The 27,639-nt window shown below is 42.0% G+C and overlaps 2 protein-coding genes across 2 annotated transcripts in view; one reads left to right on the forward strand and one right to left on the reverse strand.

The window, feature by feature from the left end:
- LAMB1 (laminin subunit beta 1) overlaps positions 1-6,388 on the forward strand; it is a 45,732-nt gene extending 39,344 nt beyond the window's left edge. The window contains exons 27-33 of the mRNA XM_014964079.1: positions 700-903; positions 1,282-1,426; positions 2,173-2,380; positions 2,631-2,772; positions 3,645-3,821; positions 5,019-5,178; positions 6,032-6,388. Coding sequence (XP_014819565.1) covers positions 700-903; positions 1,282-1,426; positions 2,173-2,380; positions 2,631-2,772; positions 3,645-3,821; positions 5,019-5,178; positions 6,032-6,168 — 1,173 coding nt within the window. The 3' untranslated portion in view covers positions 6,169-6,388. The remainder of the gene's footprint in view (positions 1-699; positions 904-1,281; positions 1,427-2,172; positions 2,381-2,630; positions 2,773-3,644; positions 3,822-5,018; positions 5,179-6,031) is intronic.
- A 2,114-nt stretch (positions 6,389-8,502) lies between these two features.
- DLD (dihydrolipoamide dehydrogenase) lies at positions 8,503-25,910 on the reverse strand. Its single transcript, XM_014963978.1, has 14 exons — positions 25,783-25,910; positions 24,704-24,779; positions 23,831-23,910; positions 20,276-20,344; positions 16,382-16,451; positions 15,916-16,016; positions 15,427-15,570; positions 15,159-15,260; positions 13,564-13,754; positions 12,095-12,265; positions 11,512-11,701; positions 11,002-11,139; positions 9,620-9,709; positions 8,503-9,513 (listed from the first exon to the last, which is right to left on the reverse strand). The coding sequence occupies exons 1-14, from the start codon at positions 25,819-25,821 to the stop codon at positions 9,448-9,450; spliced, it is 1,527 nt and encodes a 508-aa protein (XP_014819464.1). The 5' UTR covers positions 25,822-25,910; the 3' UTR covers positions 8,503-9,447.
- Positions 25,911-27,639: the final 1,729 nt, after the last annotated feature.

The raw sequence follows: 27,639 nt of genomic DNA on the forward strand, positions 1-27,639 counted from the left end.
TTGAAATAGTTTTGCTTTTTTTTTTTTTTAAAAAAAATGTTTACCCTGAAATTTTCAATGGGAACACATCCTTGACAAAATTCACAAACTGGAAAGTGGTCTGGAAAGATAAAATCAGAGCAAACATTTGATGGAAGGGAACAGAACAGCTTTTTAAGGGGAATGAAAAAGTTTCCTGTTCAACTTGGAGTATTTCGGTTTCTGTTACACTTCTAGGGCATTAGAGCAAAGGAAAAGATACTGCTCTGCACCAAACACTTCCTTCCTTATAAAACAGTTTTCCCTCCAACAGTAGTGAAGACTGATTGCAAAGAAAAGGCACACAGACAGGAGTGGCTTCCAGCTTTAAACCAAAGCTTAAAGGCAGCTTTCTAGTGAAAGATGATACACAGGAAAAGTGGAGGATGAAAGCAAGGCAAGGCTTCCCTCCTACCCTCCAGCTACTTCAGCATCAGGGAGCTGTGTAACCAGTTACAGGCAGGAAGGTGCAGGGGGCAGAGAAGAAAGGTTAAAGTCATGCTCGTATGGACCTGCTGCAGGAGCCACCTCCAGCCTCCTTCCCCGTGGTACTGGGGAAGGTACCATGAGGGGCAGAAACAACATTGTGTTTCTGTCAGGGTAGAGCAGTGTCCGACTCCGTCCCCCTTGCAGCTTTGCCATGGAAATAAAGCTGTGGCCCCTTCCCTTGTCCCTCTGCAGACGTGTGGCACTCCTGTGGGAGCTACCTGTGCCGAGTCCCCGTGCGGTGGCTTAAACTGTCGGACAGAGGAAGGCAAGAAGAAGTGTGGAGGACCTGGCTGTGACGGGTTGGTGACCGTGGCTCACAACGCCTGGCAGAAAGCCATGGATTTTGACAGAGACATCCTCAGTGCATTAGCAGAAGTTGAGCAACTCTCCAAAATGGTAATGTGCCAAATCAATTGTTAGATATTAAAATAAAAAATAAATTTTTGTAGTTGTAACACAAGTTTAGACACTAATTCACAAAATATGTGCCTGGCTTACTTCAAAATACTTCTCTTCTGTTGCGTAACTTCGTCATGCTTGTAAAGATCCTCAGCAAGGGAGCTGGCTTAAGTGAAGCTCCACAGCTAACTCTAAACATTAGCCTGAGTTGTTTAAATTAGCATTGGTGGTATGGATCATGGCCAGCTTTTAAAAGTGTTCTCTGAGTTTTATGAGAAAAAGCATTTCTCATTACTATTACCTCCAACTCCAACTGAATTTTTGTTTTAAAGACAGGCAAATATGTAATCAAGCCTTACATTTTCCTCTCCTTAGGTTTCTGAGGCAAAACAGAGAGCTGATGAAGCAAAACAAAACGCACAAGCAGTTTTGCTCAAAACCAATGCTACGAAAGAACAAGTGGACAGAAGCAATGAAGACCTGAGAAATCTTATTAAGCAGATTAGAGACTTCCTAATGCGTAAGAACCTTACATTTAAATGATATCTTAATTTTAAGCTTGTGAAAACTATCTTTAGCTCTCAATCATCCTCTAAGGGGTAATACAATAGTTATGTGTGTGTGTCTCCCCGCTGGCAGCCAGGCATAGCGTGCATGATGAAATCTGGAAAGAAGGGAAAACTGAGACAATAGGAAAGTGAGAGCACACTGTGACATGTTGTTGTGTTCGTTTCAGTTGAGGCTGTCGTGCTGCTGTAGCTTGCCAAGTGTGTTCATAAGTTCTGGCTGGAAAGACTTTTAAACAGGGAGGAAAGTCAGAAACTGTGAGTTTATCTCTGTAAGAAAGGTTAGTTATCTCTGCAAGTAAAGGTTAAATGAGGGCCTTGTTCGCTAGCGAGCGGCAGCAGGGCCAGCCCGTTCCTCCCCTGTTTGCACAAGGCCCAGTGTACTGTTAGCACAGAGAGATTTATGTGCAGCTGTTGGCTTCCTTTCTGTGGGCTCACCTCTGCCCCCCAGCCCGGTGTAGCTAATCACCAAGATCTTCAACTGGCTTCCAAGAGAGCCGTGCCAGCAGGGCCCACGCGCCTGCTGGGCCTCTCCTGGGAGGGAAGTTTCACCCTGAGGAAGCAGTTTTAACACCTTGATTTTCTTTAAGTCTGGGGGAGGAACTTTGGCCATGATTTTCCTTCTTAAGGGAGCAGCTGGACAAGACTTGATGGGGGGAAGCTTCACTCACATCTTTGTCATTCGTGTCCCATCTACTAGAAGACAGCGCTGACCTGGACAGCATCGAGGCGGTGGCTAACGAAGTGCTGAACATGGAGATGCCAAGCACTCCCCAGCAGCTGCAAGCCCTGACAGAAGATATTCGTGAGCGTGTCGAAAGCCTCTCTGATGTGGAGGTCATTCTGCAGCAGAGTGCTGGAGACATTGCCAGAGCAGAAACGCTGCTGGAGGAAGCTAAAAAAGCGAGGTACGCAACCCTGCTCTGAGTGAGCTGCTCTCTCTCACCACCACCCTGAACCAGACTTCTGTTTCATTGGGAAATGCACGTTTCATTAGGAAATGCTAATCACTTCATGTATCAGGAAATCAACTTTCCCAGATGCAAATTCTCATTCCTTCACTAAGGGGCAGAAATGGCCCTTTGCAGTGCATGACGACTACTGTTTCCAGTTCCAAAGTAAAAGCATTTTTAGCATTAACATGGTTTTGCTCCACAGCAAAGGTGCAACAGATGTTAAAGTCACTGCAGACATGGTGAAAGCAGCACTGGAAGAAGCTGAAAAAGCTCAAAATGCAGCTGAAAAAGCCATCAAACAAGCTGATGAAGACATTAAAGGAACTCAAGACCTGCTGACCTCCGTGAGTTCTTTACAAGTATTTCTTAAGATATAGAAACAGCACCAAGTCTGATACTTAGAACCTGCTGTAAGCCTGTCTAGGGAAGGCTCTTGGGTACCACAGATCAAAGATTGCACTTTAAATGAATCTAAACCATTCTTGTCTTCACATAAGCTTTTGAGTTAGTATGACAGATGTTAGGAAACCATTTGCTCTTGGGGAAAAAAAAAAAGGCTCTTCTCCCCCATGCCCTGCACCACTGAAGTTACACAAGCAGGATTGTGTTGGTCTGACAGAGCTGGTGTGCCAGGATCCCTGGAAAGTCATACCTGTCACCACGAGGGTAGTGTGTTGGCATAGCCACGCTATCGGTGTCATCCACCATGCAGCATGAGACTAAAATAAAGAAATGCCAGGTGGATTGAAGTGGTAACTGCTGTAGCCTGGCCAGGTAACATTTTCAGACTGCATCTCATAGCCCTCATGAGACCGTAGTGCTGTCTATACCCATGAAGCTGGGCCAGCCTAGAAGTTACACAGAGACCCATGAAGCTGGGCCAGCCTAGAAGTTACACAGCTTCACAAGCCCATTATTAAATGATGGAGTCAAATGTCTGAAGTTTTGCCTGTGGATTAGGCAACTCTTCCATGTGTAATGCAATCAGGTAATTTTTAACCACCTTCCTTGATGCTTTTGCAGCCCCACATGCACCGCATCTTCAAGCAGGGGGCTCTTTCATCCTGACTGCAATTGGCCATTTGTAACAAAATTAAATCACTGGGTTTTATATCGGATCTATGGACATGAACTAATTAGTTGATCAGGGCTTATCCAGAAAGCTTACTATTATATTGTGTCTTTTGTAAATGTAACTGTTGTCCCTCTTTGTTAGATTGCATCTGAAAATGCAGCATCTGAAGAAACCCTGAACAATGCCACCTTACGTCTGTTTGAGCTGGAGAGGAGCGTTGAAGACCTTAAGCAAAAAGCTGCTACAAATTCAGAGAATGTGGCCAACATAGATGAAAAACTTACTACTGCGAAACAAAATGCTGAAGAAGTTAAAAAGGTAAGAAGCTCAGGAAGGATGTTAAAGGAAAGCCAACAAAACTCTCACCCCAGGTTTGGCTAAACTCACACGTATTCACTGATGTTCCTTATTTCATTTATTAGCCAAGTTCCAGGGTAAAAAAAGGCAAAACCCACCTAATGCACTTAGCAAAGACAGTTGCTTTTTACTTACTTTGGTACCAAACACAGAGAGAAAGCAGTATGGGGAAATTTTCAGGTTCTAAACTAGCTGCAGGAGACCTGTCGTGCTGTCACACTGTCAGCCTTTCATAGATTTGTTTCTGTCCCTCAGCTTTAGTCTGCCACAGGAGAACTGGTGGGGTTTTTTTTTCCCCTTCCATAGGGTATTTATGGTTCTGTGAGGATGACAGGATGGGACAAACAGCCCAAAGTTTGGCGTGTACAGAATCAAGCGACAAGAACAATTTTAGCTTAATTTAAAACCTGAGTCAGAGATGCAAAATTTGCTCTGCGACCATATGGCCTTGCTCCCAGAGTCTGCTGTACACCTTTGTAATAGCAAAAGAATGTTCATTAACAAAACAATTGACAAACCTACCAAAGGAAGTTCCATGGCTCTGATCTGTGGCCTATAGTTAGCCCATCCGTCTCCAGAGAGGCATTTTCTGCCAGGAGCGATGTATTATCCATCAAATCAATTATTTCTGAACACTAAGTAGTATTTCAGGTGGCCTTCAAGTAAACAGGCCAGTTTAAACTTCCAGTGCTGCTACGGGCTCGTTAACTCAGGCATTGGTTGAACTCAGTTCGCTCATGGGAACCTCTCTTAACCTCAGAGAAAAGCACGGCTGAGAAACCAACCTCATGCCTTCTCCAGCTCCTTCACCTACGCCCCCAGGACAGCTGTTCTCCTTAGTGGAGAGCGACCAGCCAGAGGCAGGGCCACTTCCCTTCCACCTACAGCTTTCCATGAATTCATGGTGTAAGCAAATCCCACAAGCCCTTGCCACGTGTTGGTCCTAAAGCTGTGGAACAGGCCCAGGTCTGCAAAAGGGCAACTGATGAGTCTTCACCCCAACTCCTGACAAATAGGAAATACCCCCAGCGCTGTTTCTGCTTTTGTTACTGGAGCTGCCAGCATAGTCTCTCCTCAGGAAAGAGAGGGAGGAAATGCAACCTCCACTGCGTTGTGTTTTGACTGAGCTCCATCTTGTGCTTGCGTCTGGAACAACAGGTCCTCAACACCGAGCTGAACGACAAGTACAGGACGGTGGAAGACCTCGTTGCCAAGAAGACAGAGGAGTCAGCCGATGCCAGGAGGAAAGCCACCATGTTGCAAGATGAAGCTAAAGCCTTGTTGGCTCAAGCAAACAGCAAACTCCAGCTGCTCAAAGGTGAGGCTGAGGAGGTTAAGTTGTCATCTTAAGGGTATGAAGGAATGTCATGCTGTTAAACTATTTATCCATCAGCAGTAGGGGAAAAATGGAAGTTAATTGTTTGTTACTTAGGTCTGATCTGCTTTCCTTGTTCTTATGGACCCAACAAAGTCTTTTGAATCAAATATTTCTATAAAAAAGCTGAAACTTACAGTGAGACACAAGCTTCTGGTACAGCACCTATCACTGCTCCAAGAACCCCTGCCCAGGTTCTTGAGTGTAGAAGGAACACTCCCGCCGTGCTTAAGAGGAGGACTGACCCCTTCAAGCAAGGCCTCCACCTTCAAACAATACCCCTCCCACCCCAGAAGGCTATTAAACCAAAAGCTAATCCAGATAGGTCAGTTCCAGTGTACAGATTAATGGAACGTTTCCCCTTGGCAACTGAAGTTGACTGAAGCAGGAGGGGAGCTCTGCCCCCAACTGCCAGGGAGGGAGCGAAGTTTTCCTCCTGTTTTTGCCAGGCCAGGAACTTGTTCTCCCCCTCAGCTGCTCCTGCAGAGTTACAAACTCCCTCAACAGTCTGAGCCATAACAAGCCAAAACATTTCTGTGAAATGACCATTATTTTCAGCATGAACCAAAGTATACTTTTGGATTTCCACTTTAACAAATTACTTCCTTCTTGCTTTATATACACCCAGTGTTAAGGAAACAAAAAGGGGCCATTCCAACCTTTTGTTTTTAAATCAGATTCTCTTCCACAATAAAATTAAATTTGACTAGTAGCTTATCTGTAACAATAATGATTTACATTTTACTGCATTGTAACACCCCTAATTAAGCTGTTTTTCCCCTTTCTTTGCTGACAGACTTGGAAAATACATATGAAAACAATCAAAAAGTTCTGGAAGATAAAGCCAAGCAGTTGGTGGAGCTGGAAGAGACCGTTCGCTCCCTCTTACAGACAATCAGCCAGAAGGTTGCTGTTTATAGCACCTGCTTATAAACGGGAGCAGGAAGGGATGCTGCAAGTATTACACTAGTTCTTTTTGACATTACACTAAGACCTGATAAAGTGAGCAGGTTTTATATTGACTTTCAGAACCAAAGACAAGTAACTTTTTGATGTTGAAAATAAACAGTACTTTTGTATCACTGTATGTACCTTGTACGACTCACTTCCTTTCTATTTTTGGTAGCTGAAATAGTAAATCAATTAAACCTTTGACAAGTCTTGATTTTAAACTGGTTAGAGCTCTGATAAAATCTTGGCTCCAACGATGTAATTCCAAATAAGGGCTCCAATTCCCATGAAAAGAGGATGGTCACTCAGAACAGAATGACAGGTGATTGCAGCAGTCCCATCCTTGCGTGGCTGGCTGGCACCAGCAGCAGTACTCACAAAGGACTGTTCACCCTCTGCGTGATACTCATTTAGGTTTAACCTAGTTCCATGTCACTGATGATGAAACACTTGCTGCGTGAAGCGGAAGCAGAGGTCAGCACTGAAGGGGTGGTTTACATTTCAAGCACCAAATCCAGGTGATAAACCAAGCGGATCGAGCCTCTCTGGAAAAGGAACTACAGAAGTTCAGAGAGCACTTAGTGCAAAGGGGCTAAGGAGCTGTGCACAGACCGTGCTCTCCCTCAACAGCTTCCTCTCCACAATAAGTGCTCAGGGGCTAAGGAGCTGTGCACAGACTGTGCTCTCCCTCAACAGCTTCCTCTCCACAAAACACAAACATGGCTTTTTCCAAAGTGCAAGAGTAACATCCAGGTCACTGAACTGCAGCTCAAAGTTATATAGAACAGTGCACCTTCCATTGTATTGTACGGCACAAACAGATTTACAGCATTCATCAGCTACACAAATTAGCATCCAAAATACGCATTTGCACATCTTGACTGCAAACCCTGACCAAGGCATACACCTGTGTACATACTTAGACCAGCAACTTACCTAACCAGCACTAACCTCAGCAGCAGTTAGTCAGGACAGCTGTGGCAGGATCTATCACTTCCCAAGCAAACTGCAGAGCTGTATGTTTAAAGAAATAATTCCCCTAAGCTCCATAGGCTACAAATGCCAGAGCAAAAAAAAAATAATCCATTGCAGGAACTGATGACCATACCAGCATCAAACACCTATTCACTGCCAGTGCAGCTGGTAAAATACAACCTGCAAACCTAGCAACAGTCAGAATGAACTGCCACCAGAGCACTGACAAGTGACTCAGTAGCTCATCATACTTTTAACTTTACAAACGCTCTTTGTGTGCTTAACAGGAACAACAGCAAGAAAAGTAACAATACAGTAACAATCTTAAGGCCTTGAATTTTATTTTCAAATCTCTGGGACGCTACAGTTTCCAGTATAATTTTAGTACTATTCTTGATTAAAGTTTCCCTGCCTTTCCAAACGTCACCGAACATGAACAAAACAAGAGATGAGAATTTGTAACTGATGAATCTCAAGGCTGAACTGCTGTAAGACTGCCCCAAGTATTGCAGGAGGCGGGGGGAGCGGAAACAGAACTGTTCCAGAAAGAGCAGAGCTTCTAGGAAGAACTTGCAAAGCACAAGATAACACTGAATAGCATTTACCTGCAATGGGTAGAAGTGATTCCAAAATGTCTAGATCTATTGGAGGAATCAAGTTTTTTTGTCCCTCACTATTGTCTCACCTTCTCTTTCCCTTCAGCAACTTCCTACCAACACCTGAAAGCAGATCCATATTAATTCCTACTCCAATTCAGGGATACACTGCGTCATCTCACAGCCTGGTGATAACTTTGATGAGCTGCCGTGGTTTAACCCGATCTACAATTAAAACAGGAGTTAAAACAAAATGAAGAACAGTATCACTGGTGTTTGCTGATTAACAGGCATCTTAATAAAACGGTAACACTGGCATCCGTTTCCATCCCTCAGTACAGACACTGGATCAATACTTCATAAGCTGTAAAGAAAGGCAGCAGGATACAACTGTCTTGTACACACACAAACCCAAGTAGCTTTCGCACCGCTTTCTGGACACACCTTTCTCATCTATCATGCTATTGGCATCATGAAAAAGGACACACACAACACCAGCAGGTATTGAGGAGGTTCTTGAGATTTTCTTCAAGGCAGAAGAGCTCACATAAAAAAAAAAAAAAAAAGGGCAAAAAAAAAAAAGAAAAGAGAAACAGCACCCTGCAAAAAAAAAGTTAACATGAGCTACTGGGATGAAGAACATTCCCTACACACAGGGCTATTCCAAAGATGCCACTTGTTTGTTTCTTCATGTATTCAATGAGGAGTAACAGGGTCAACCAGCAAACAAAACCCAAGACGACCCTCCAGCCATGTTAAATATTTATTAAGCTCCCTTGCTACAGAAGGGACAGAAAGAGAGCACAGAATAGAAAACAGAAGTACGTACGTCTTAATTGTGTGGAGAACTGACACTGCAGCCCTTGTGTGTGGAAGGTGCAGAATAACCCTCATGTCATAACACTTAACAGCAAGTGCTGCTTCACTTTAGCATTTCAAGTTTAATAAGAGTTGGACATGGAAGCTTTAAAAACAGAAAAGATTAAGTAGCAGTAAGATAAATTTTTCTTCAATCTTTCATTTCTCCATCAGCACTCAATTTTTCCCCTGATGAGTTTTCAATATGAAAACATGATGTGTGGAGAATCACACACAAGAGTATTTTTCTCTTTAAAAAGTCGTTATCATTTTAATGGATCTATACGAGCCCCTCTTCTCCCAACACCCTAACACTACTAGGTCAAAACAAATTTTGGTACTTGTATGTAAGACGTAGCTTAAATACTAAAGTTAATCCCTTCAGAAGGAAACACCTTTTTGTGCGGAAGTGACAGTGGCATTTTAAGTGCCAGCGGCATTTTAAGTGCCAGCGTTCAACAGGCTTAGTCTATCTCTACTTCAAATAAGAAAACACCAAGTGTGCTGGACACTTACCCGGGGTTTTGACCAGCACACCCAGTAATCCCATGCAGCAGCAAAATGTTTGGTTTTGAAAAAGAGAAGAGTTCTGTCAGGCTGTTTTTCTGCAACATTCATCATGTAAATAAACATGTAATTTTAAGGATTCAATTTACAGAGACTGACTGGATAATTCCACTTGTTCCAAACTCTACTTGTTTAAATATTTGATGTTTAAAATGAAGAGATTCGTTTCATTCAGTCCTAAAATCCTCAGACTCAGCCTTCCACAAGGGCCCACCGTCCATTTTCAGAGATGTACTATACACGTACAAAGATCTGCTCTTTTATTTTAGAAGTTGATAGCTTTGCCAAAAGACGCTGCTAGGTTTGCTTCCCTGAAGGCTTCTGACACTGTCTGTAGAGAGCAAGCACAGAAAGGTACAAGTTATTAGTGTTTACATGTGATTACAGGATGTCTGTGCAGCACTGGTACTCAACAGGCTGCTTACAAAAAAACTTACTGGGTGGGCATGGCAAACTCTGGCTACATCCTCACATGATGCTCCATATTCCATAGCAAGGGCAGCTTCATTAACCATTTCACCAGCACCCTGTAATTTAATGGTATTTGTAATTAGCCCAAATCTTTATGCGGTTGTCCATGTTCCCCTGAACCACGAACAGCTTGTTAATAAGAATATTTTGCTAAAAAAAGTTGTATTATAACTAGCACTTCAGCTGTGCTCTAGGATAAAACGTAAGTACTTAATCTATTTAGTGACCGTGCTCAAGCCTAGCATAAATCTAAACATAATTCTTAATTTATGCCTATTTATTCAGAAAATGTTTGAGGAGTTGAAAACAGTGACATCTACTGTCACATTTTTAGCATTCAGCTCCACAATCATAACATTTTCCCCCAGCCCTTTCCCACTGAAGAAAATTAGTCTGTCTCATACCAATAAACTTCAGCTGTGCTTCCTTTAAAGTATGTTGATTTTTAAAGGACTGGCATTGTGAGATAAAATAATGAGCATTAACATATTTGATTATGTATTCCTATCAGAAATTACAAGAATTAGATTCAGAAACAAAAAGCCTATCCACTGGTGTTTGCAGTATATCCATTCACATGAGTAAAATTTCCTTTCCAGGAAAATAGAGGGCAGTTTTAGTTTTTCTCTTAAAGAAAGCGGTGTGCAAGATGCATGGAAGTGGTTTTGCATATATCTTTAGGAAAAAAAAAAACTAAACAACTATTTAAAGCTAAGATAAACAAAACAGAGAGTTTAAGGTCTAACCTTGGACTGTGTGGGACAGTGGAAAACGATACTTTTCCAAAATAGAATTTTCTGATTTCTAATCTTTGCAAAGGATTCTTAAAGTTCCGTAAGTTATTGCCGCAGTTTTGGTGACTGCAGCATGAGGTTACCAACTCTGCTGAACTCTGAGGTTCAGAGAGTGGGGGGGAAAAAAAAAAAAGAACACAGCAGCCACAGACTATTCAGCTCCCTCAACTTCCAGAACTTGAGTCAACAACTTCTGCTGTTCTCTTGAGTATTTGGCAATATTCATTAAAAAAAAAACAACAAAAAACAACAACCAAACCAGAACAAAAGCAAACCCCCAAAAAACAAAACACAAACACCCAACAACTGGTCAGGGAAACCAATTAACCCTAGCAACTCTTGGGAAAAAAAAATAAATATGCTGGGTCTAAGACTAAAATAACAGAAAACAGGGAGGAGGGCAGGGCTGCAGAAGAGAACAGGAAATAAAACTGACTCAAATCTTCCCTCTTCTTACAAGTACTTCTCTTAACTTGACAACTACTTTGCAACTGTGCAACAGGAATGAAAGCCCCTCACAAAGGCCAGAGAGCAGCACAATTTACAATACTTACTGCGCCTAAAATGTGAGCGCCCAACATCCTGTCTGTTGATTTTTGGCTGAGTATCTTCACCATGCCATCCGTGTCGGCATTTGTCTTTGCTCTGCTGTTGGCAGCAAACGGAAATTTCCCAATTTTGTACTCTACACCCTACAAAACAGGTACGTGTTACTGAGTGAACGACCAACAAGAACAATGTAACCATAGAAACAATTTGGTAAGTACAAGATCAGAAAACTAAAATAAAAAACTCCAAAGACATACAGAGCAATGCATAAGAACAACCACCAAAAGGGGTTTTTTTTAACCAAATATTTTAACCAAAATAAGGGGATATTAGAAGATTAGCAAATGAAAAATATAGAAGTTATTCACAGAATACAAGTAATTAAATAGAACTGTGATCCTTTAGAGAGCAGCATGTAGGAGGGAATCACTCAATCATACACCCTAAGCAATTAATTCATATGCAGAAATTCTCCTGGAAAACGTAGCGGTTTTGTGTGAGAAAACAAACGGTACCTCCTCCTTCAGCTGTTCTTCTGATTTGCCAACCCAGGCCACTTCGGGGTGAGTGTATATCACAGAGGGTACGCAGTTGTAGTCAATGTGAACTGCTCCCCCAGCCATCCCTTCGACGCAGAGAATGCCTTCATCCTCAGCCTTGTGGGCCAGCATCGGTCCAGCAACTACATCACCAATAGCATAGATGCTATCAGACCAATGAGACAGAATAAGACACCGTTTAAAAACATCCTAGCACACCTAGGCTACCTTATATAACAGTCAGCTTAAAACATGTTATTGAAAACTCTTTAAAATATTAAAGTTCCAAAGAAATACAAAGTATTTCTGCAGCAGCTTCTGCAGAATGACCGCACTTCAAGAAGTACTAGTGATATGAAATCAATCACACAGGAACATCTAAATTACAAAGCTTCAAAGGCTGACTAAAAATCTTTAGTTCCCAAAATAAAGAGAAATTATGAGTTTTCATTTCAGAAAACTATATTCTAAAATTTAAGAGAGTGGTTTAGTAGGTTCAACTTTTAAAAATGAGAGTTCTTCTTTAAAAAAGTAGAAAATATTATGTAGTATTACTTACTTTGGAATTTTGGTTTGGAATCTGTTATTGACTGGAATTCTCCCCCTCTTATCAAGTTCAATTCCAATATCTTCAAGACCTAGATTTTTTGTAAAAGGACGTCTACCGATGCAAACCAGGAGCACATCGCAAGTTATTACTTCTGCCTTGCCACCAGAAGCAGCTTCAAGGCTATAGAAAAACAAACAGCAAAACCACTAAGATGTAAACCTTCAGTGTTGTATTTCTCTGACTAGTAACCAATATGATCCTGACAGTGACCTTCTGGCTGGATCTGGCATCCAAAACACTTGATTCAACTACCCCACGCTCCTTCCTTACAAAAGTTGAGTCAAAGAGGGAGGAAGGGACAGTAACTCCTACTACATTTGTTAACTCTTAGACACAGAAATTGGGGGTAACTATCCATTAGCAAGTAGCATGACCTGATATGATCAAATCTGTACAGCCAAATAAATGGTGCTCAGTATTTGACATCTAAAATATGTATATTTTGGGGTGGGGTAGGACCATGGATTCTGAGCAAGCTTTCTTCTGGCCCATTAGCAGCCCTGCATCACGTTCATCCCTCAAGTGCATCTTTGTGTTTAACTGCACCCAGAACAAGCTGAGCTCCTGTGCTCCGAGAGCACAAGAACCAAAGCACAGTAAGTGAGGATAAACAGGAAACGTGTTTCAAAACCATATTCCTGAGTTAAATGAAACTCTAAATGTAGGAACAGACTACATGAGAGATGCAATCAGCATCAGCACGGTATGTAAAGAAGCCCGAATCTAGGACTTTTACAATGGTGAAGAACAAACTATACTGAGGTATGGCAATACAGCAAATACAAGCCACCATATTAAGATTCCAGTGGAAAAAAAAATCCCAACATTTAAGCTTACTTTTGTTAAGTAACATTAAGCATCTTCTTAAACTACAGTTTACGTAACAGGACTGCAGAGAGAACACATTAAGAAGAAAAAGAAAAGAAGTAGTGCAAAAGTATGGATTTCTACAAAGCAAACTTGCTTTCTATGTTTCTATAGTAGCTCTTCATCTCTAAGTCTTTAAAGGGCTTAACTATGGCCATTAAAAGACACTCTGGGGTAGTTTCATTTATTTCTACTCAAAAGCGATCAAATCTCTGCCACGCTGATTTGGAGACAAGGGAAGTAATGGACAAAATAACTCCTCCAGTAAGCAGCCAAAAATTAATGGTGTGAAAATGACTGTATGAAGAATCATAATATTTGTATTAATTATATCAGAAGTAAAGATCTTCCATGAAAAGCATGATTTAGAGTTCTGCTTTGATTACTGATCTCACTAAAACAACACTGGTTTTATACTAGCACACCTTCAACTCAAGTCAATGGAACTGCTCCTGTATAAGCAATCTAGGACTCAAGAAACCCAAAATTATAAATTCTGTAAGTTACAATACAGGAAAAATATTTTCTTTAGTTTTATGTTAAACACTTACGCTACATCAATTTTTCCATCTGGTTTCTTGGTAGCACCAGTGACTTTGGTGTTCAGTTTAAACTTCAGTCCCTGCTTCTGAAGGATACGTTGGAAGTTTTTAGAGATCTCCATGTCAATTCCCATTCCACCAACATGGCCCATGAACTCAACAGCTGTCACATCTGCACCCAGGCGCTGCCAAACTGAACCCTGCAGCCACAACAACACGCACAAGGTTTTGAAAGGAAGACTTCAGATTTCTTTACTGCAATACTTATCACTTTGATTGCAAACTTTTCAAAATCAGGACAACAGGTAAGAGCAAACTGATGAGCTTCTGCAAACATTACAGTGTAGGGTAAGACACGTCTACTACCTACTACTACTGTCCCATCCTTTCCACAAAAAAAAGAGAAAAGGATTTATCACTGCTTGTCTGCATACCCAAAACTTCAGTGACCAGATTCACAGAATTATCTTTTAAACAAATAACTAACAAAATAATCAAGTATAAAATAGGTCTACTTCAGGCTATAGATACAGAAAAATTCAAAATTAAAGAATCTGAGTGCAGCTCAGAATATCCAAAGGAAGTTGTCTGCGGTGTTCTAATAGGACTACAAATTATATTAAACCAATACCACATTATGGAAATTTTACGCAATAAAATGGAACCACTGCTGTTTCTATATGTATCTATAACCATAACCACTACCATCAGCTTCACCAACAAAACCCACAGACATGCTCAAGTTACCCACATCCATCCAACACAGTATATCCCTGTGCTTACACTTTCACTGCTTAATGGCCAGCAGACTGAGCTGCACTAAGCAGATGGGTCAATTTGCAAGCATTTGTAAGACCGACCAACATACATTCATAGAATCATAGAATTGCCCAGGCCGGAAGGGACCTCCAAAGGTCATCTAGTCCGACCTCCCCGCAGTCAGCAGGGACACCCCCAACTACACCAGGTTGCCCAGGGCCTCATCGAGCCTCACCTTGAATATCTCCAGGGATGGGGCCTCAACCACCTCCCTGGGCAACCTGTTCCAGTGCTCCACTACCCTCACAGTAAAGAACCCTCTCCTAATCTCCATTCTTCTTGAACCACACAGGTACGAGGCAAAAGGACTCGCACCAAGATGAACTACAAAGTTTCCACTCCTTTGGTTGTTAGATAGAACGCGCACAGTCATATCACATAAAAATTTCTTGGCATTAACTGCAGTGCACAAGAATTTATCCTGGCTTGAAATGAACTTCCTTTAAAAAAAGGAAGTTTTTTCATTTATATAGGGAGCAGGTACAAATCTCAGTGAAAATTAAGAACCAAAAAAAAAAAATCCGTGTATGAGGTGCTGTATGTTCCTCTCTCATCTGTCTGCTTAGCCAACCAGCTGCAGGAACACCCATCTTACAAACACTTATCCCAGCTTTTCTGGTAGAAAAGGGAGCTGGCAGGCTATGAAGTCTGAACAGTTTCATTACAACTCACTCAACTAAACATCTGTTAAATCACAGCAACATAATCAAATATAGCACAAAAAAAAAAAATAACACCCTGTTCCTATATAAATTAAAGACCAAGTGGTTTAAATATCCTCTCACCAGCTCCACACCAATGACTCCTGCACCAATGACAACCATCTTCTCAGGAACTTTTTTCAGTGACAGTGCACCAGTGGATGACACAATATTATCTTCATCAATCTAATGACAAAAAAATCCACAAAGGGAGGTTTGCAATCTCTATTTTGCATTATGTAGAAAACACATAGACGTTGGAAGCACAATCAGATGCAAAAAATTATTACGCATTAAACTGCGTGGGTATGACACTCTGAAAAACAGTACCATTAAGATTTCAAATACGTACAGTAATTCCAGGGAAGGGAGCAACTTCGGAGCCTGTGGCTATAAGTATGTTCTTTGTATTGATAACTTGTGTGCTGCCATCATTTTTGGTTGCAGTCACTTGGTTTTTGCCAGTTATTTTTCCAAACCCAGGTACGTGTACAACCTTCAGTAAATCAGAACACAGTAAATTCAGATTCAAATTACTTCTGGAAGTTACTCTGCATTTAACCTGAATGTCACTAATGCTTTAGAGAAGCTGCTAGCATGTACCTTTGCACCACCATCTAGTACAAATCACAAAGTAGTTGTATACTATTCTTTTAAGTAGATTAAGAACGAAGGAACTGCTCATTTAAAAATTTCCCAGAAGAGAAGCATTCAAATTCTGCCCTAGCCGAGTCAGTCACTCCAATTAATTTACGTGGCAAGAACACGAAACTCTAAAAAGCATAAAATTCAGATCAGAAAAAAAATCATGGATATACCTCAGTATATAATCCAAACTAACCTTGTTTTGTTTAAATAAATGAGCAATTCCACCTGTTAAGGCCTTCACTGCACCACTCTTCTGTTCCATCATCTTCTCTAGATTCAAACGGATTCCTGTAACTAAGGTTAGAAAAAAAACTTCTATCAAACATTGCAGTGTTTTTATTTAAAATTTATTTTATTTATTCAAAGCTGTTAATTAACAGCTCTGACACAGTAAGATGTCTTGAATGCCCCTACTAAACAGTAAAGGCTACATTCAACAACTGCTATGCTAAAAAGCAGTGTTACACTCTTCAAATATAACTTATCTAGCCAGGGTTCAAGGAGCAGACACGTGTCTCACTAACCCTCCAACTGACAGATAAGTTGAGAAAGTTTTATGACCAAAAATATACAGTAGTCAGATTTGAATGATTAAATTTGCTTGCTGATGGAAATAATTTATGCTAACAGGCACTTAACAAGCTGCTCTTCACACTCACTTTCGATTCCTCTATTAGCAAAATCTTTTCCATGGGCCAAGTGATAGAGATGCGAGTTGTTCAGCAAGGCCTAAAAGAGACACACAGAAATGTGAACTGGGACATAAATTAATGACTGAAATTATTATTTATATTACCAGGAAAAAAAATCTGATGTTATTTGCAAAACAGTCTCACTATTAAAAAAGTCTGACACCTACATATTTAAAAAGGTGTATTTCAAACAGAAATTGTACACAGCAGCTTGTAGTGACGTGTTTTATGAAGTTACATATTTAACATAAAAATAGAAAGGACTTAAATTCACACCTATCCTTTTTGCTCTTTTCACCAGATAAACTGTGAGGATTAAAAAAAAACCCAGACTTTACGTAGAGGAAAAAAAGATGATTCTGACTTAGGGGAGAACTTCCTTATTTCTCTCAGACAAGAGACTGTCAATGAAAAGAGGATACAGAAAACCTGGATGAGGAAAATCTATACTGATATCTCTGTTAAAATTCTAACATAAAAATTCATGTATACAAACGTGAGTTAAATTTTGTAGCTGAGTAGCTGTGCTAAAGTCACACAACCACATAGTGGTTGAGCTGAAGCTAGATGGCTTAGAGCTAGCTCAGGTCACTGAACGTTCAGAATTCAAAATTAAAGTTAGAATAGTTTTTATAACAATGTTTATAAATCAGCAGCTTGAAATGCAGAATCTCTAGAACTGTATTTCTATGAGAAGTAGCAATAGGAAGAGATCTTGGTAAGAAAAATTACGTCTTTCGCCGTAGCCATCCCAAACATGAATTTATCAGTATCTTTACAAGAAGGACAACAGCACAAGTCTGAGCAGAGTGAAAGCAGGCACAGTAAGACACTCAAAGCACTTTTTGAAATACCTGCCTTATATACCCACGCTTGAGTTAAACAAATACTGTCAGAATAAGATAATTCAATTTTTATTAATAAGTCTTACCAACTCTCACTCTTTAAAATCAATTTGCCCATTTCATATAACTGTCACAACCCTGAATCTGTAACTTTTGTGTAACATGTTACTGAAGACACAGCCACCATTTCAGACTTTAGTAATTCAAAAAGAAAAAAAATTCCATGCCCAATGTATTATTTTTGGGTGGCTTTTTGGAAAGGAATTTCCGAATAGATTGTTACTGCCTCAGTGTATGCAGCCTATGTATCTACTTCTATCGAAATTTATTACTATTAAAAAAAAAATTCTGGATAGCATCCAAGTTTAGCCCTGGGTTCAGATGTATTTTCTTAATAACTTCAAAAGGATTTAAAAAAAAAAAAAGACTCAAGAACAAAAGTTAGTTTAATAGATCCTAGCAAAGTTCCAAACTTTTAAAGTAACACTGTTGATCTACACCTCATTTTTTAGTTTTTCCTCCACATATTATAATATTCTGAACTTCATTAGAACTGTAAGTGTTCAGGAAAATTAATATATAGTTTTTAAAACTTTGTATTTATACTGTATTTTCTCCTACTGTGCTAAGGGAGCCTTTCCAAGCAAACAGATTACAAACCAGCAATATAGTTAGGAGGGATCTTAGTATGAAAATTATGTCTGTTACTACAGACATTACAAACCTGGCATTACCAGTGTCTTCCTTCACCTGCTGGGTGCTAATGAGCCTGCCTCATTAGCACCCAGCTAGATAGCCTTATTAGTCTAATTTACTCTATCTAGGAATATCACTGTTCTTACAAGCCCTAGTTATGAAATTACTTGAAACTGGGCTAATAACATGAAATATTAGCTTCTTCTCAACTTCTTTTTACTTATCCATTCTGTCAGAGTGCTTGCCTTGGACTCTCCCTTTTCCCTCCCCACCTGCACTACCAGCTCTGCTCTCCAGGCCATCTTTTGGGGCTGCTGAGAATACCATTTTAGCTTAGATTAATATTTTGAGAACTAATCAACTAGGCTCTTTCCACAGTCAATGAAGAGAGACAGCTCTCTTCAGAGCACGGTGCACCCAACCAAAATCCAGACTTCACCATTTTTCAGGGGTATCCCTCTGCCTTTCATTTAGATTTTGATGGCATTCAAGATAACCTGTTCCATGACTTTCCCTAACCTCAATACCAGGGAAAGTCATGGAACAGGTTATCTTGAATGCCATCAAAACCCACATAATGGGCAACCAGGGGATCAGCCCTAGTCAGCATAGGTTTATGAAAGGCAGGTCCTGCCAGACGAACTTGATCTCCTTCTATGACAAGATAACCAGATTATTGGACGAGGGAAAGGCTGTTGATATTGTATACCTGGATTTTCAAAAAGCATTTGACACTGTCCCCCATACAAATCTGCTGGAAAAACTGGCTTCACACGGCCTGGACGAGCATACGATCTGTTGGATCAAGCACTGGCTGACTGGAAGGTCCCAAAGAGTGGTGCTCAATGGAATCAAATCCAGCTGGCGGCCGGTCACTAGTGGTGTGCCTCAGGGCTCAGTGCTAGGACCATTTCTATTTAACGTCTTTATTGATGATCTCGATAAGGACATAGGGTGTATCATCAGCAAGTTTGCAGATGATACCAAGTTAAGCAGGAGTGTTGACTCCCAGGAGGATAGGGAAGCCCTACAGAGGGACCTAGATAGATTGGATCACTGGGCCAAGATCAATGGCATGAGTTTCAACAAGGGCAAGTGCCAGGTCCTGCACTTGGGCCACAACAACCCCCTGCAGCGCTACAGGCTGGGGGAAGTGTGGCTGGAAAGCTGCCTGGAGGAAAGAGACCTGGGGGTTCTAATTGACAAGCGGCTGAATATGAGCCGGCAGTGTGCCCAGGTGGCCAAGAAAGCCAATGGCATTCTGGCTTGTATCAAAAATAGTGTGACCAGCAGAAGTAGGGAGGTGATTATGCCCCTGTACTCGGCACTGGTGAGGCCACACCTCGAGTATTGTGTCCAGTTTTGGGCACCTCAATACAAGAGAGATATCGAGGTGCTGGAGCGAGTGCAGAGGAGGGCAACGAAACTAGTGAAGGGCCTAGAAGACAAATCATATGAAGAGCGGCTGAAGGAGCTGGGGCTGTTCAGTATGAGGAAGAGGAGGCTGAGGGGAGACCTCATCACTCTCTACAACTACTTGAAAGGACACTGTAGAGAGGTTGGTGCTGGTCTCTTCTCACAGGTAATTAACAATAGAACGAGAGGGAATAGCTTCAAGCTCCAACAGGGTAGGTTTAGATTGAACATTAGGAAGGAATTCTTCACAGAGAGAGTGGTCGGGCATTGGAATAGGCTGCCCAGGGAGGTGGTGGAGTCACCATCCCTGGATGTGTTTAAGGGACGTTTAGATGCGGTACTGAGGGATATGGTGTAGGGGAGAACTTTGTAGAGTAGGGTAGATGGTTGAACTCGATCCCAAGGGTCTCTTCCAACCTCAATGATTCTATGATTTACTTTCTCTACCCCTAGTGACACAGTTCCACCTTCCTTTAACAGGAGAACATCATCTTGGACAAAACTGCAGGTTTATTTTGAACAAACTGATATGAGAGGATCAAGAACTTCGCATGGTAGACTACAAGAGATACAATCATCTGAAACAGTTAACACTGTACTCAGTTACAGGTTACAACACAGACTTAACAGCTCATCAGATAGATCTGTATGCACCTCTGGCTGTCATTCTCTTCCATTCTTTCATTTGGGAAAGCCCACAGAGTTTGCAAACAAAACACCTCTACTAAGCAAATAAAATTTTAACCCCTTGTGTTATTTACTTGGATCTTCACCTTATTTGGATTGCAATTTCAATTTTTAAGGTACATCAGTCTTCAAAAAAGACTTAAAGGAGGAGTTTCTCAAGTGACACACATAATATCTGTTGTTTTTAATGAAGTTATAACAAACTATGTACACTTACCTTAGATGGAATACATCCAACATTCAAACAGGTTCCACCTAAAGTTTCATTTTTTTCTACACAGACAGTCTGGGGAAGAAGTGGGGAAAAAAGAACTTTTTAGCCATGCTACGCCACCATTTCCTTACAGGTTATCTGACAAGTTAGAATTGATGACAAAGACCAGGCATTTACCTAATAGCTCTTCCTGTAAAAGTGTCTTGTTAATTTCATTCCTAGATTTATTTTGTGGCTCAGATTTCCCCTCCCTCACTTTTTTTCCTAACTTAAAAGCCACAAAATGGCTCTTGCCACAAAATTCTCTACCAGAACAGTGCCACATTACCCAGTGCACCATTTATACTTTCATGCAAGTTTAAATGCTGCTCTTCTGCTTCAAAAATCCAAAGATACCTCACTTAAATAGAACACTCAGTTCTCTGACATATATTCCCCTTGCAATTAAAAAAAGAACCTGCAAAAAGCAAAAAATGTGAATCATATAAAAGATTCCTGAAAACAACTGATCGCAAACAACAGACAAATAAACCAATACATGTTACAATCACATGAATAAATCTTTTATTTAAAGAAAACAAAAGCCCCAAACCATAAACATTTCCCTCTCTAGATGTGCTATCCTGCAAGACCCTTTGCTATAAAGTTGTGCCAAAACCTATAAAGAAAGAAAGAAAGAATAAAAATCAAGTAAAGCAAAGCCAAGCAAAAATAAAGTCATTACCAACAGGGATGGAAAATATTTCATCTCCTTTTCATCAACTTGCCAACAAAGTGCGCAAAGGAAAAAACACAACTGACAAAGTTTCAAGTAAAAACAGATCCCTTGTGGGGGCAAAGAGTGTACCATAAACCTTTTTTATGGAAGCTAAAGAATTGGCATCTCCTTCTCTGTAAGGTGCACGCATGTTCAAAATAATAGTTCCCTGGTTTATACTCTAAGAGCTCCAGCCTGCTGAGAAGTGACTGCCAAGGTGAAAGCCTTCATTATTTCTCTAAATTGCTGCTTTTCTGCTAAAGTAGAGGTGATGGTAACATGAAGAGCAGGATTCACTGTATCAAATCACAGAAACACCTTGAGACACACTGACGATCCCCTTTCTACCCTTCCTCCTGAGTTAAGCACATGAAGGCACGAAAAATGATCCAACGGCTTTAAAAGCTGCACTATGGATCAAAAAGCACCAGACTTTTCCTACCTTTACCTAATTCTGCCTCATCCACTGTACATCAGCTTCACCAACAAGGCCAAGTAAAGCTGCTGAAAAGCCAATGCCCAGAGAACACTGGTGGCAATAACGAGGGATGTTGTGGTGGTGCTACAAGGACTTAATGCTTGTGCTAGCACACATAGCACTGACAGTGAAGGCCAAGAGTTCAGTAGAGCACACTCAGGTTCTTCCATGAATGGTGTCACTATAGAATCTATCTTTTTGCCCTTCTCAGAAGGCACCTCCCTGTGTTCCTCAAGGACAGCATAAACATTCCGCATGTGTATTCAGTGCTACAGGTGACACATGCCAAGAACATCTAAGTATTTTGCCCACTCCAACTAGCTGTAAAGCAGTATAATAAAATTATCTTTTTTTTTTTTACCATGATGAAAAGCAGAATCCAGGGCACTTTTTAACCTGCTTGTACTTGGTACCCTATTGTTAATCACAGATATGAAGGACATGAGGAGGATTTTGTTAATCACAGATATGAAGGACATGAGGACAGCATTGCTCCAAGAAAAGCAGGCATATAGCCACAAAAACTAGCTTTAGACTAAGCAATCATGAACCTACATGGCAGAAGGCTTCACTCTCAATTAAAACTCTTTAGCCTGGAGAAGAGAAGGCTGAGGAGAGACCTTATTAACGCTTATAAGTATCTAAAGGGTGGTTTGAGGGAGGATGGAGCCGGACTCTTCTCAGTCATTCCCAGTGACAGGACGAGGGGCAACGGGCACAAGCTGGAACATGGGAAGTTCCACTCAAATATGAGAAAAAACTTCTTTAGGGTGAGGGTGCCAGAGCCCTGGGACAGGCTGCCCAGGGAGGTCGTGGAGTCCCCTTCTCTGGAGATCTTCAAGACCCGCCTGGATGCAGTCCTGAGTGATGTGCTCCGGGCAATCCTGCTTTGGCAGGGGAGTTGGACTAGATGATCTCTAGAGGTCCCTTCCAACTCCAACAATTCCGTGAAAACCTGTAGCACTTGGCACCTTTTTCCTAAGGTACTAATAGCTCAGCAAAAACATACATCAAAAAGCAAGAGTATTTATTAAGACCAAAAAAAATTCAAAAGCATGGATAAAGACAACTCAATTAGCTGCGCTAGGTCACAGGCAGATGTAAAACTTTTTAATGGAATCTCAAACATTTGTATTTTGGTAGAGTTACACATTAGAAGGCTGAAAGATATCCAAAGAGACAGCACTGAAACTCAGCTGTGGGAGTAATGAGGGGCAACACTCACAATCACAGAAAAGTTTAGGCTGAAGGGACATCTTCTGGAGGCTAACTAGTCAAACCTCCTGCTCCAAATACAGTCAACATCAAAGATTTATCAAGTGGTTCAGCCAAGTTCTGAAAATATCCAAGGGGGAAGATTACATGCTATCTGGGACCTCGTTCCAGCGTTTCACTGGAACTCCACTCATCTTACCAGGAGGCCTAATCAACTCATTTCTGTCATGAAGTCCAAATGTCATAATTCAGAAGTATTAGATATACCAGCCAGCAAGAACACACTCAAGGCTGCTAGCTCCACCTTCTCAGATGTCAAAATAATTAAGAGAAGAATAACACAGGACCAAGAGAGTAAGCTGGTCTCATATTAAGGAACAAAGGTAAAAAAAAAAAAATATCTTTCTGAAGTCACACTCTGTATTTTCCTAAGTTTAGAAGATCTGAAATGTATTACGCACATATAACTCTCACAATACTCAATTAAATGACACATCATTAGTATACATCAGATAAAAGTTGTCACTTTCAAAAGACATACAAAGGCAACAGAACAAAGATGAACATACATAAATGTAAATGAGACACTGTAGTATTTCTACGGACATATTCTCACCTCTAAAATTCTCACATGGCAATGGAATTGCTCTACTCACTGAATGTGAACACATCAGCTAAATATTTTTTCCTCTTTTAAGGTCCCTAAGTCTGTTCTTCAGGATATTTTTTCAGTGGCCTTTCTGTCACGGTCTCAAATTCTCCCACACCCTCCCTTTTCTTTATCAGGAGAAACATTCCTTCCTAGCATTCATTTCCCACCTTCTCTTCCACAAGAGTATAAGCCCATCTCAATTATCACTTCCAATCAAAAGCAGGCTGTCCTGAGCAGCTTTGCCAGTAGCCCAGCAGGGTTACAGACAGCAATACCTTCACAGCTCCATTTCAACTTCTGTATAATCTGGGTAAGGTAGAGAAAGATTACCAACATGGCAACGGCATCTCATGCCCCAAGATGTGACAGAAGAATCTCAGTTTTTCAGTATCACACAAACATCTTCCAAGTTCATCTGGATGAATACTCTGCTACCTGAGTGTGGTCTCATCTTACCTTAAATCCAAGCTGAGCTGCTTTGATAGCAGCAACATAACCTCCAGGACCAGAGCCGATAACTGTGACATCAGCATCAACTGAAACAGAGCACATTTGAGTTATTTCTGCAACTCACATTTTACTGCATGAATAACAATTTATAACTTCTGAAATAATTCACGTTTGAAAATACATTTTATTAAAAAACCAAAATGGCTATTAGAAATAATGCAACTTAATAAACTAGGTTTAGATAAGTAAGTTACACCTCACATCTAAGAGAAACTTTCCGGACAAAAGGAGAGGTTTCGTGGAGGTATTCATTCTGCAATAAACACAGCAGTCTTATATTTTGCAGGGAAAATAACGTAAAACAAAATGAGGCAACTGAATTCTGTCTGACCCATCCCATCCAGCTACAAATCCTTTAAGACGTCTGGATAGTTTGGGTAACATTTTTCCAACATAGCTTCTATTGATGTTTACTGCAAAAGATAAATGCATACTGAATGCCATAAAATCAGTAGTTTACAAAGGAGAAATATGGCTGCAATAGATATCCATGCAACCTCTATTGATTACGAACGCAGCAGAAGCTATGAACTTCGTACCTAAGTCATATCTCGCAACCTCAACCTCCTTTGGAATATTAATTACCATTGCTGTTCTTAGCTTATATAAAGTTCAACTTCTATTTATAGCTTTAGCTTGATATCAAGTAGGGCAAATAAGCCACTATTTTTCATCTAAATCTCCAGGCTGACATGGATTCTCCCATCACCTAGAAGACCGATTTATGAGTTTGAAGCACCACTTTGGTTTTTGAGGGGTTTTTGGGGTTGCATTTATATATTTTTTTTTGGTCAAAAGAAATTCTTCACAATTAGTTACCTTGATCAGCATAGGTCCTTTGTGGCACTGCACAAATTCCCTGGAGACCATGATGAATTCGATCAAAATGGCTTCTCTAGAAAGGGGAAAAAAAAATCAAAACCTTAATTTTCAAAGTTGAAGTCTACCCCTGAATAAAAATCAGCATTTTAACCACGCACAGACACACAGTTACAGTCACCTGTTAACCAAACTAGGCATGACACAACGTGGAGGGCGCAGGCTGGAAGGAGAGGGCGCATGGCTCTGCCCTTCACCTGCTCTGCAGCCTCAGCCCACCATGACACCTGCTTTCACCTCAACATCGCCTGAGGCTGCCTCCACCTATGCAAACCTTCAGCCCTTCGCACGGGGCTCTCAAACCACTTAATGACACCAATTAGCCCGGCACGAGAGTTTATGAAGAGTCTTCCTTCCACAAACCACCCCTTTCTGCCTCTCCCCGTGAACAGGCAACACCTCAGCGGTGCTCCTGGAGGGCACGACGTTTCCATGGCCATGGGACAGCACACGGCTGCTACGAGCACCCCACGGCCCGATCAGTGGAGTCAGAGGATGTTTCTGGAAGCATTTCCCGAAGCCCTCGAGGCTGCCCCAGAGGCGGGAACAGACCCTCTGACAGCCGGCGGCTTCCACAGCCACAAAGGTACCCGGCCCGACCCGGCCGCCCCCTCAGGCCGGAGCCCCCCGAGGGCCGGGACACCCCCCTCCGCTCCCGGGAGGGCCGACGGCCGACGAGCTGCCTGACAGCAAGGACAAGACCCCGAGCCCACCGCTGCCGGGGCGGCGTGAGGCCCGCCCGGGGCCAGGCCGCACCGCGTCCCCTCAGCCGAGCCAGGGCCGCGCCGGGCGAGGAGCGACACCCCTCCCCGAAAGCAGAGCAGCCAAGCCCCGCGGCCGCCCCCCGCCCCTCAGAGCGCCTGCTCCGGCTCCGCCCGCCCTCACGCCCGCTCCCGGCGAAGGGGGGTGGGGGGGGCGTGAGGAAAGCCCCAGGCCCCAGCTCCCGAAGGCGGCGCGGCTCTACCTCCCGCTGCCTGCCCGCCCTCCCGTCCGCCCGCCGTCCCCTGCCGGCGCCGTACCCGAGCCAGCGCACAAGAGACCCGTCCCCAGCGCTGCATGTCCGCCGCCCCCGGCCCGCGCCCCTCAGCCGCCGCTCCAAGGACTCCGCCGACCGCGCAGGCGCAACGGGAGGGGGCGCGGCGGGAGGAGCGGGCCGCCGCCGCCGCACGGGGGCGCCCCCTCAGCAGGGTTACAGACAGTAATACCTTCACAGCTCCATTTCAATTTCTGTATAATCTGGGTAAGTAAGGTAGAGAAAGATTACCAACATGGCAACGGCATCTCATGCCCCAAGATGTGACAGAAGAATCTCAGTTTTTCAGTATCACACAAACATCTTCCAAGTTCATCTGGATGAATACTCTGCTACCTGAGTGTGTTCTCATCTTACCTTAAATCCAAGCTGAGCTGCTTTGATAGCAGCAACATAACCTCCAGGACCAGAGCCGATAACTGTGACATCAGCATCAACTGAAACAGAGCACATTTGAGTTATTTCTGCAACTCACATTTTACTGCATGAATAACAATTTATAACTTCTGAAATAATTCACGTTTGAAAATACATTTTATTAAAAAACCAAAATGGCTATTAGAAATAATGCAGCTTAATAAACTAGGTTTAGATAAGTAAGTTACACCTCACATCTAAGAGAAACTTTCTGGACAAAAGGAGAGGTTGCGTGGAGATATTCATTCTGCAACAAAAACAGTAATCTTAAATTTTGTAGGGAAAATACTGTAAAACAAAATGAGGCAACTGAATTCTGTCTGACCCATCCCATCCAGCTACAAATCCTTTAAGACGTCTGGATAGTTTGGGTAACATTTTTCCAACATAGCTTCTATTGATGTTTACTGCAAAAGATAAATGCATACTGAATGCCATAAAATCAGTAGTTTACAAAGGAGAAATATGGCTGCAATAGATATCCATGCAACCTCTATTGATTACGAACGCAGCAGAAGCTATGAACTTCGTACCTAAGTCATATCTCGCAATCTCAACCTCCTTTGGAATATTAATTACCATTGCTGTTCTTAGCTTATATAAAGTTCAACTTCTATTTATAGCTTTAGCTTGTTATCAAGTAGGGCAAATAAGCCACTATTTTTCATCTAAATCTCCAGGCTGACATGGATTCTCCCATCACCTAGAAGACCGATTTATGAGTTTGAAGCACCACTTTGGTTTTTGAGGGGTTTTTGGGGTTGCATTTATATATTTTTTTTTGGTCAAAAGAAATTCTTCACAATTAGTTACCTTGATCAGCATAGGTCCTTTGTGGCACTGCACAAATTCCCTGGAGACCATGATGAATTCGATCAAAATGGCTTCTCTAGAAAGGGGGAAAAAAAAAATCAAAACCTTAATTTTCAAAGTTGAAGTCTACCCCTGAATAAAAATCAGCATTTTAACCACGCACAGACACACAGTTACAGTCACCTGTTAACCAAACCAGGCATGACACGACGTGGAGGGCACAGGCTGGAAGGAGAGGGCGCAATGTCTCTGCCCTTCACCTGCTCTGCAGCCTCGGCCCACCATGACACCTGCTTTCACCTCAACATCGCCTGAGGCTGCCTCCACCTATGCAAACCTTCAGCCCTTCGCACGGGGCTCTCAAACCACTTAATGACACCAATTAGCCCGGCACGAGAGTTTATGAAGAGTCTTCCTTCCACAAACCACCCCTTTCTGCCTCTCCCCGTGAACAGGCAACACCTCAGCGGTGCTCCTGGAGGGCACGACGTTTCCATGGCCATGGGACAGCACACGGCTGCTACGAGCACCCCACGGCCCGATCAGTGGAGTCAGAGGATGTTTCTGGAAGCATTTCCCGAAGCCCTCGAGGCTGCCCCAGAGGCGGGAACAG

Source organism: Calidris pugnax, unplaced genomic scaffold, assembly GCF_001431845.1.
Source record: "Calidris pugnax isolate Ruff unplaced genomic scaffold, ASM143184v1 scaffold44, whole genome shotgun sequence".
In the NCBI taxonomy this organism is placed as follows: Eukaryota; Metazoa; Chordata; class Aves; order Charadriiformes; family Scolopacidae; genus Calidris; species Calidris pugnax.